At 41.8% G+C, this 10,963-nt stretch overlaps 1 protein-coding gene across 5 annotated transcripts in view; it reads right to left on the bottom strand.

Annotated features, from left to right (window-relative positions):
• Prdm2 (PR/SET domain 2) overlaps window positions 1-10,963 on the bottom strand; it is a 101,599-nt gene that overhangs the window by 26,526 nt on the left and 64,110 nt on the right. For 4 of the 5 annotated variants that reach the window (XM_026781813.1, XM_026781812.1, XM_013348413.2 and 1 more), the window contains one exon: window positions 4,067-4,177. In XM_026781813.1, coding sequence (XP_026637614.1) covers window positions 4,067-4,177 — 111 coding nt within the window. Of the gene's footprint in view, window positions 1-4,066; window positions 4,178-7,166; window positions 7,223-10,963 lie in introns of all 5 variants that reach the window. The other variant, XM_026781814.1, reaches the window with a different exon arrangement.

The raw sequence follows: 10,963 nt of genomic DNA, 5'->3' as shown, positions 1-10,963 counted from the left end.
TGTAAAAATGAAGCTGACAAAACATGCTTATTGACTGGCTGTGGTGAGAAGCCAGAAGACTGCAGGAAACTGCGATAATCCTGCTTACATGTGACAGAGACAAAGCATGAGTTTACTCAGGATGAGCTAAAGTTTAGGGTATGGTAATGTACGAAGTAGAATTTCCTAAGAATCTCGAGGTCAACACAGAGGCTGGGGTACCTGCCTATACCCAAGTACTCGGGAAAATGGTTAATGAGCAGTGAACTTCAGACTAACTAGAAAGTGAACAGATAGGGAAGGACTATACCCCAGACACTGAGTGGATGTGATGGCGAATGTCTTTGTCAGCCTGACCTATCAATCAGGGAAGAAGGAACATCAACTGGAAAAGTGCCTCCATTACATTAGCCTACAGACATATCTGTGAGGCATTTTTTTGATTGATGGTTGATATTGGAGGGTCCAGCCCACCGTGGGCAGTACAACCCCTGGGCATGTGGTCCCAGGCTGAATTAAAATAAAAAAATGTAGCTGAATTTGAGACTTGAAGCAATTCAATAAGCAGAGTTCCTCCTGCCTCGGCTTCCCTCATTAACGCGCCATAGTACATAAGCCAAATAAACTGGTTGTACCACCACGTTGCTTTTGGTTGTTTTATCACAGCAACAGAACACAAAGTAGGATTGAGTGATAAATGGTCTTTAGGCCAAGAAACAAGTCACAATAAGGAATGGTCCACTCAGTCCAGAGCTGCAGGATGCTGGGTAAATAAAGGACCAAAACTGGTATATGCCCCATTTGCCAACAGGGAGGTCTGGGGACCAAGACAACAGCCACAGCAGAACAGTGAGGACAAATCCTCAAAGGGAAGGAAGGAAATGGAAGGACTACTAGGAGCTCTTTCAAGGTTTCTATAAAGGAAGAGGATGGGCTTGTAGGTGGAAGAGAACAGAAGACTCGTCCAGACCAGATCTTCTGCTACCAGGGTGAATGCTGGTAGCATGGTCCACAATGTCACCTGCCCAGTAAGAAGGACCAAATGCTATGCTACTGAATTCAGCCTGTTCTCCCATGGTCACTCTCAGAATTCAGAAGACTGTAAAAGAGGCAGAGATATAATTTTTCTACACCAAGTAAACTGGCCAACTCAAGCTTCCTGACAGATCCCCATGAAGCATGCACAGTAGACAGCATGGGTCACCCCAGACTGTCAGGACCCTATGCCCTACCTCCCACACATATCCTAAGTTTACAGCAGGATAAAATTATTACCAAGGACAAGTTTTATTCTGGCAGAAACTACACACAGCAAACAACAAACTGTTCTATAATAAACTAATTGTCTATCTGGCATGAAGTGTGCTATGCAGGCTAAAGTCATCAAGGATGGAGAGGGAAAAGCAATGGGATCATCAAAATGAAAGACAAAAAGCATCCAGTAAAGCACCTGAATGTAGGAAAGAGTCATTTGGGAAACTCAACTATGGGATGGATGAAGAGATGGACAAAAAGGCTTTTCTGAATACCGAAACTAAGGTGGGAAAGGTGCTGTTGGACAATAGGCTGAGACAGAGGCAGAAAAGAGCTGTCCAACTAAACTGTCAGGATACAGCAGGCTGTCCACACAGAACCACTGGAGCGAGGAAATGCTCAAGAGTGGACAAGTGCTACAATCTCTGCAAATACAGCAAATACAAAGGTAAGAGCACAAGTTCACCTAAGCACCTGGGCCTGGCCCTCTTGTTACTTCCTAGAAACAGGGTCCTACTTCTACCATCTACTGCCTACCTCATAAGCAATAGGCTCCTGTTTCTAAATAGAAACCAGCCTTCTCTCCCGAAGACGCATTTCATATTTTCTGTGTGTTCTCAACAAGACGGGAGAGCCATCAATAATGGTAACCTGTGTGTGGTTTCCTTAGTTTTAAAAGCTGTCTACAATTAATCTGGTCTGACACTGCCTGAGCAGAGGTTCTCAACCTTCCTAATTCTTTTTTTTTAATTATTTTTTATTTTATGTGTATTTCCTGCATGTGTGTCCGATTTTGGATTTGTAGACAGTTGTGAGCTGCCATATGAGTGCTGGGGGAATTGAACCCAGGACCTTTGGAAGAACAGTCAGTGCTCTTAACCACTGAGCTATCTCTCCAACCTTCAACCTTCCTAATTCTTTGACTCTTTAATACAGTACCTCATTTTGTGGTGACCCCTAACCATAAATTATTTCTTTGCTACTTCATAACTGTTAACTTTGCTACTACTATGAATTGTTATGTAAATATCTAGTATGTAGGTATCTGATATGTAACCTTCAGTGAGGTCCCACAGGTTGAGAAGCACTGGTCTAAAGTAACAGGTGCACACTCTCAAGGTAGGCCCATAAAGCAGTATCTATGTCTTCTTGGTCTTTCAAACATAAGGGCTGGGAGACCTTGGGTCAGCAGCTGCACTAGGCAAGGAGATCCTCACACTTGATCAGCAGTACCAAAAAAATGGGCCTGAGCATCAAATGTCTTTCATGGTTTAATGGTACAACAAGAAACAGTAACTCTTACATTTTTCAAACTTTAAAATAAAAATTGTTTAGTATTATTTGTATTTTTCAAACAAATGTCTTAGCAAATGTGCTCTCAGAAGGCAAAAGTTAGATTTAAGACTGTAAAATGAACTCCTCTCACTTACCCCACTGTGTAGTGCATAAAGGGAGGTGTGGGGATAGAGGAAGTTCGCCTCTTTCTAGTTAGTTCCTTCTGGTTTAAAAATCACACTGACCTTCGACCTGACTCACTTGGCCGCCCTAAAGGTCACGTACACAACGAACCCAACCATTTCTGAGTTACAGAAAGGGCACAAAAACTGATTTTTTTTAGTGTTATCATCATCAACAGGGCAAATTAAGTGGCCATAAAAAGTATTCAAAAATTGATACTCCCCCCACATACACAAGTATTTCTTGCAAGAGTCACAAGTCTATATTCTGAAATCTGTCTGTGTCATAATGAACAATCTTGGGCAAGCTCCTGTCTCTGTGTGAATTTGCCTGTAACTGAGACACAGAAGATTCCCAAATATGGAAGCTCAGTTGTGGTGTAGGAAGTCCTTTTGTCTTTGTGTTGTAGGAATGCCATGGAGCTGCCAGAGTCAGACATGCTTAATCTTTCTTGGTAAGCCACTGCCACATGGCGATATACAGATTAATAGAAATGGGTTAAATCAAGATGTGAGAGTTAGCCAATAAGAAGCTAGAACTAATGGGCCAAGCAGTGACTTAATTAATACAATTTCTGTATGGTTATCTTAGAGCTAAGGTAGCCGGGTGGCCAAGAAGAACAAGTGGGCCCTCTCCGTGCAACACAACCGCATTGAGCAGGGAAAGCTGACTGCTATCATGAAAGATCTAGAATATCAATGCTCAGAGATGTCTATTGGGGAGGGGTAACAGGATTCCGTGAAGAGAAACATAAAAGATATAAATCATGACCCAACTAGTTTTTACACTGCTATACAAAATCTAAGGTATCTGATATTTGTAAGTAACTGTTTAATAAAACACACACACACACACACACACACACACACACACATAAATAAGGTATATTATTAGGACAATTTCCTTAAATAAATAGTATCTGTGTAACCACTGAGCAGATCAGAATGTCACATTGCTAGTAACCTACAGCATCTTCATGGCTTGCCAGCCTAGCTTGTTATTACAGATTTGTTTTCAAAGCATTCAACACACACACACACAATTTGTTTTGAAAAAAATAAGTTTTTAGTCGGTCTCACTATATAGACTAGTCTCACATAGCTGGCCTTGAGACCGGCCTGCTGCCTGTGCCTCTCTAGTGCTGGGATTAAAGGTTTGAGCTACTACATTCTTTATGAATGCAACTATGCAGCATGCCTTACTTCATTTTAAGGGGATAATAATTTTATTTTGAAGAAGATGTGGGGTATATAAAATTCAGTTTACTATACTTAAACTCAGATAGTTTTCTTGCTACTTGGGCCCTCTATAGCTCCTGAGATGAAAAGTTAGATGAGGAACACATTGAGACCACCACGCTCTAGATCACTCTTACCTTCTGCAGACCCTCTCATGTTTGCAAAGGTAGAGTCTGGCTCACTTGCCTTCAGCTGCGCGGCCTGGGTTTTGATGCCTTTGTTTTTGTTCTCTTGGGATTTCTTCTTCCCTGAAACACAGCATATATCTATTTACTCATTCATTCACGACCACTCTGATCCTTGAACGATTATTAACTGAAGCAAAGTCAACTGTATTTACAGGCAATTCTAAGGAAAGCAATGGATGACTGACTATAAACACAATCAAATCCTGTCAGAGGAAAAAAATTTGTAAGTTCTACATTTTTAGGCACTTGGTCCTTAGTTTCACAGCTGTAATAGCTATCAAATTAATGAACAATGTATTCTCAAATGTTACTAACAGGCCAGGATGTGGCGCCAGCATATGCCTTTACTTCCAACACTTGGGAGGCAGAGACAGGCAGATCTGATTTCAATGTCAGCCTGGTCTACAGAGCAAGTTCCAGAATAGCCAGAGCTACTCAGAGAAACCCTAGCTCGCCCCCTCCCCCCGCCAAGTTAATAATAATGATATAAAAGAAACTTTAGAATCAATGAAGTTTGAAATCATATAATATGAGCAAAGGCATACTGGAGAGAAACAGTAAGGTATTACTTAGAACCTTTTGTTAGTTAAGATAGGATAAGCCGGAACTGCAGCTTCTAGTTTACAAGTAAACATTTGCACTACATGATTAAGGATAAACATGGCTCCAACATCAAATGCAGAGGAATCAGGAATAACTTCAGCCAGCTTAGCCCATATTTCATTAACATGGGAAGAGGCACACACAGTTCAGGAAATGCTAACTGCATTCTAAATGATTGAAGACAACTGATAGCAGAAACTCAAAATGGCATAAAACAAAAGTACAGAAATCAACTATAATATAAAGTACTAACTAAAAAGATTTTGATAAAAGTTTAATAGATAGAACAAGAAAACTACACAAAACAAGTTGTCTGTTCGTCTTCAAAAGGAAAATCCTAAAATAAGTGCCTAAATCTTTAGCCAGTAAGAAAACAGGCTTGGGTTTGTTTTGTTTGGGGGAGTCGGGTTGTTCTTGTAACTGTATGATTAGAAGTTCCTTACAGTATGCCCACATGTTCTTTTCCACCTGCAGCTGACAAGGCTTGGAACACAAGCACACACGAAAAGAAGAACCACCACTCTGGTGTGAACGGAAGTCAAAGGGCAGAGGATCAGGCAATGGTGACCCCATCTCCAGGTGAAGAATTATACTAATCAGCACCACACGAGGCAGACTCCCGTCTCTACCTTACAGTGCTATACCAGACACACAGGCACCTTCCACAGAGGGAGGGAGGGAGGCTCTTTGGACTCCCCGCTGGATTGACCTTACACTGTTTACTTCTGACAAAGGCTCTTGAAGGATCTGTGCTGAACAGAATCTGCACTCTTTCCCCTTTCAAGAGTTCCTTATCCTCAATGTCTATGTCCTTCCTGTATGTGATGTTCAGTCTGAATGAGTGAGATTAGTAACTCCAAACAAAACGCATGCCACACACACAAACACAAATGACAATCTGACAATAGGATGCAGCAGAACTGCTCCACTGTCACAAGGCCAGCAGCAGAACCTTCAGAGAGTGCACTCAAAATTTAGGTACAGAGGTGTTTTTCTAAAAAGTACTACTAGTACTTAGTATAGTCAGTACTATCCCATGTCCTCAAGCAGGCTAAGAAATATGTACAACCCTTTACTATAACTGTCTGCAAGTTTTTAAACGGAGAACTGTAATTTCAACATGGCCTCTGCAATACGCTTCAGGGACATTAGAAATAAAGGCATACTGTAAAATTTACTACAAAAGCAGGAGTCAATCTGAATACTTTGCCAAGGCAATTCAAAGAGTTGACAACCCAAGTGCTGTTCCATGCCCAAGTAGCACAAGTAGAAATATGAAGCAAACCAAGCATATGGAAAGCATTAAATATGCTTCCATTATAATAGAACCTGCAGTATGATACACTCAAAATGTAGCTATTTAAGTATGTGAAAGACAATTGCTATTTACATTGTATTCCCTGCCTTAAAAAAAAAAAACAAACAAACACAAAACACCACTAAAACAGCTAGTTCATACACATGTCCATTTCTGGGCTCCTCATCAACAAGTTACTTTGTTTTCTACTCCCCGGTTATTCACCCTAAAGCCACAGCAGGACATGCAATCCATTGTGAGGACATACCACATGAGGACGAGCACCTCCTGAACCTTCTTCAGAGGATGAACAAGAGCACACCATAGTCACAAACAGAGCAATTAGCCTGACTTCTCAAGCATAGCACAATGACACTCTCAGTCACAATTCTGTCATGAAGTACTCTGACCAGAGTACGTTTCACAGCACCTTGCAGGGGGACAGGGGCACTCTACCCACAAGATTCAGCAACAATGCCTCCTTTCCCAGTGTGACAACCTAAAACTCAGAGCACAGCAAAACCTCCCTGTTCTCTGGAGGAGCTCTCTCAAATGTCAGAGTACTGGACTATACCAATGCATTAGATTTGAGGTCACAACACACATACAGGAATCTGTGATCTAAAAAATCATGCAATTCTATAGATGAAAAATTATACCACCAAGGTAACTTAGTGAACAATGTGGAACAGAAAATCTAGTAAGAGTATCATTTATTCAGGGAGCTAGGACTAACATCTAAAGTTTCTCAATCAGAACCATTTATCAAGATACTTCTCCTGAGGTCCTCTGACTAAAGATGAAGGGGCTACCAAAAACCATATGCCTCTCCCATTAGAGTGCTATTTTATGAGAGAAACTGAAGGCTTGAACCCAGAGGAACAAATACATTTGTGACAAATTAATTCGGCTCCCAGTTACTGTGAGAAACTGTTGTCACACACCAGCACTGTTGGACAGATGGGACCTACCATGTTTCCTTAATCAGAAAAGTTCTCTCCAGGTACTGGGTTTCTGTCTGCTACATTAAAGAGATTACAAGAGAAAATACAGTAACTCATCAGAACTTCAAGGGGACAGAGGACTTGGAGCTTCTCTCTGAAGCAAAAGGTACCACTGGGTGGTTGGCAAGTACACGAGTGCACTTACCAGGGGCTCCTGAAGGTCCTACATGGCGCTACTGCCAGATGGCTGCTCCACTTGGTCTAGGCAAGAAAGATACAGGAAGGAAACATGAGGAAAGTGAAATGGAAATGGCCCCAAAGACTAGCATGAGGGACAATATCTGATGTGCTGAGGGGAAGGAATGTGCACAAAGAGGAAGAAAAGGAAGGCAAAGAGCAATTATCTACTACATCAAGTCTATCATATACAAAAAAAAAAGTTAGTTGCTGAAGTTAGGATCAATGCATTAGGTTGTCGGGCCTGTATCATGCCTACGTTATATGACACCATGCCCATTCCATCTAGGGGCCATTCTACTAGAACTCAAAGTACCAACTCATGCCTCTAATATCATAGAGACACCCCTAAATCAGAGATGGGAGGTGTCTACCCAGGCCTTTCAACTACACACTCAGGAGCTAGAATTAGTGACGGCAATCCCATTCAAAGTGCTCTTTGGGTCTCTTGTTGCCATCTCATAAGCTCAGTGATGGCTCAGTTAGCACATCCATCCCTAGCCTGATAGATAAAGCTCCTATACATTGAGCATAAGGGCAGCAATTGGAAAGAAGCACTCTTCCATTTTCATTCTACCCTTACGTCACAAAGAATCAGTCAACCACACAGAACCCTGCTCGTAACAAATATGATTCACCAAGGAAACAGGCGCTTCTAGTCAAACAGCTCCATATAAAGACACTCAACAGTTGTAATGGCTGCTCTCTTAGACAACAGACAGTCTTATACTGCTCGTACCCAGGGTGGGAGTTACAAAATCAAAACTGCTTAAGGCAGCACATGAATAATTTAACCTAAATCTGGCTTATGTTCTAACTATCTGAATAAACTAGACAAACAACAGGAAACTCTACAGAATGTTTCACTTAAAGATGTTTAAGCAGCACAACAGGGAAGCACACCCTGTGTGCTGTCTCCTTACTGGGGAGCTAGCCATCCCTTCAGTATCGACAGAATTAAGACAGCACAGAGGCCATCCTCAGACTCTAGTTTACAGAGTCAGGACTGCCTGTGAGACTCTGAGGCTCAGTGAACACATCACAGGAGATGGGTGTGGGGGAAACTGAGCTGCTGTAGTAAAGGCGAGAACCTCCATAACACCATGGAGCACAACTTCCCTAACCTTAAACGCAGCTCTAAACTTCACATTATTATATGAACTGCCTCAAGACACAACACACCAAGTCAGTACCCAATCTGGAACTTCAAGTCCCATGCAATTTTCCCCTTCATCCTCTGTGTTACAAGAAGCCTGCTAATGACATTTTCTGGGTTCTAATTTCACATAAGACTCCTTCTGTATCTCAAGCAAATTAAAGCATTTACGTTTGTTATACTTTTTTTTAATTTTTTACATTTCTATAAGAAAAAGCTAGCTGTGCACTGACTGAGGAACACTCAGGACATGGCTGAGATACAAGCTTAGGTCCCAAAAACCAGAAAAAAAGTTTACCTGGGAGAAAGCACCAAGTACATGCTCCAGTAAGAGTGTTAAAGCTAAAACCCCCTTTGATTGTGTTAATAAGGTAGAAGAATAAATAGAGGCAACGCTGAGACCTCAAATAGCCAGAGTTATTTAAGACAGTAGTGGGCAGGAAGCGACAAAGTATCAACCCTGTCTTACCCTGGAGGTGGTTTAATAATGATCTACAGTGGGTATGGAGACAGAGAAACACTAGGAACACATATGAAACTAAGTTTCTCCACAAAGGATCCCAGCCCACTGCAGTATCTGTGTACCTGAGGGCCACCAAAAGTGACTCAAGGGAGAATCAGGAAATTGCATTGGCAGAACTGATGAGGACCAGTGTCTGAGACACTATGCCTGCCCAGAAGGGCTTCTGCAAGTCACAAAGCATCACACCCTGGCCCTGGTACCAAAGTCAACAGTGGCCATGACATGCAGTCACCAGGGAAGAGGTCCTGTCAGTCATGATTATGCAAAGAAAAATTCATGAGTGGGTGACTTCCAAAATGAAATACACACAAAAGCAAAATTAACGAGATAGAATTAATATTTCTGTGGGTAAGACTGACATACATCATTTTTAATCCTTTGGCAAACATTTCTACTTTTCATTTTGAACAAATCATCTATTTTCTACCTCCTACTTGTATACCCAACAAAACTGTTCAGAATATAAACACATTCTTTGTTCTTTAGTTATTACACCTATCATTATCTAGATGAAATATCCACACTGAAACGATCATGCCGAGTGCCCACTGATAGCAGAGAGGGTCCTGGACTTAGTCATCAGCTAGGATGAAAGTCATGTTAACTAGCTTTTATTTGCATTTTCTTAAACTTGGCAAGTAGGCCACTGGCTCCACTACATTTAGACAGAGGGCTACAGACACAGGATCCCTTACAGAAACACAAAATCTTTTCATCTCATGGCCCTATTATGGAGTAAGGCACTTTGTTCTAGCCCAACTGCAATAATAAAACACCATTATTGCTCAACCTGATCTTACCTCTGTCATGTCAGCAGTCATCAAGCCGCCTTCATGCCTGTCTGTTACCCTATCATAACTAAAGCACAGCACATCATTGCTTTAACAGGAATCTTGGCCATGTTCACCTCAGCAAGACAAAGCATTGGGACACATGAGAATTTGTGTCACAGTTATTTTCAGATTATAGAATACATTGAAACTCAGTTCCAAACTTTTCCTATAGTTCTCCACCTAAAATCAGAGTTTGTCTGATGCATTTAATAACACATATTCTCAGATGCACCAGGAAATCAGAGCAAGCTTGTTCTTTCTAAGTTTAAAAGGTCTTTTCTCTGCTTTTTCCTCACTTCATAAAGGTTCTAATGCAATGGCAGAGAGACGGTTTAATGATTTTCTTGGGTGCTATTAGCTACAGGACACTATTAGAAGCCACAAAAAATACAGATATATTACTACTGAGAGATCTTCCATGAAGGAAGTTAGAGCCCTCCGCAAAATAACCTACTGATAACAAAAAGCCAAATGTGTAGAAAAGTTGTTCAAGAGTATTTGTAGTCCACTGAAAAGGGAAGGGATGGCTGGAGGAAGAAGGACAAAGGAGGGAAGGGAAGGAAGTAGGGGCTGTTGAAAAGACTCAGGAGACCAGGCAAGGCAAGGCAAGCAGCTCCAGAACCTGACAGTAGCTCTAACAGGTTCCAACACTGGTCTCGGGGATTATCCCACATCATCGTCAATAGATATTTCTTATTCTGCCAAATCAGGAGGGTAAAAGAGTGCTGGTACCAAGAATGGGAGCACAGCTAAGCCAGACCTAGGTTTGGGGGGGGGGGGTGCTCTCCAGGACCAGCGCTAATGACTGAGGAAAAGGGTGCGTCTCATTCTCAACCCAGTTCCAAACATGGCCTGTTCCTAGGTCTTCAGCAAAAGAAACCCCAAACCTACATGAAAGTACTGCACCACAGCCCATGACCTGAGAAATAAGAAATAACACTGTTGCAAGCAAATGGGAATCACCTGGGTACAGGCTGGTGGTCTAACAAGCTGACACTAACACCAAGGGGCAAGCAAGATCAAGCATACAGAGGAAGCCGCTCATAGACCCTGAGAACAGATCATCTGTAAAGGAGACCCACAATAGATTCCACTCAACAAAACATGGAATTCCCCACACTTGGAAGTCTAAGCTGCCAGCCTATGTTCCTTCTTATGCATCCTCTAGCAAACTTCTCCATCAGCCATTTGTTTTGTTCATTAGTTTTACACTGAACAGGAACCCAACCTGATATAATTATGACCTGTACAAA

This window comes from Microtus ochrogaster, chromosome 10, assembly GCF_000317375.1.
Source record: "Microtus ochrogaster isolate Prairie Vole_2 chromosome 10, MicOch1.0, whole genome shotgun sequence".
Taxonomy (NCBI): Eukaryota; Metazoa; Chordata; class Mammalia; order Rodentia; family Cricetidae; genus Microtus; species Microtus ochrogaster.
This window is presented reverse-complemented; position numbering and strand designations above follow the sequence as displayed.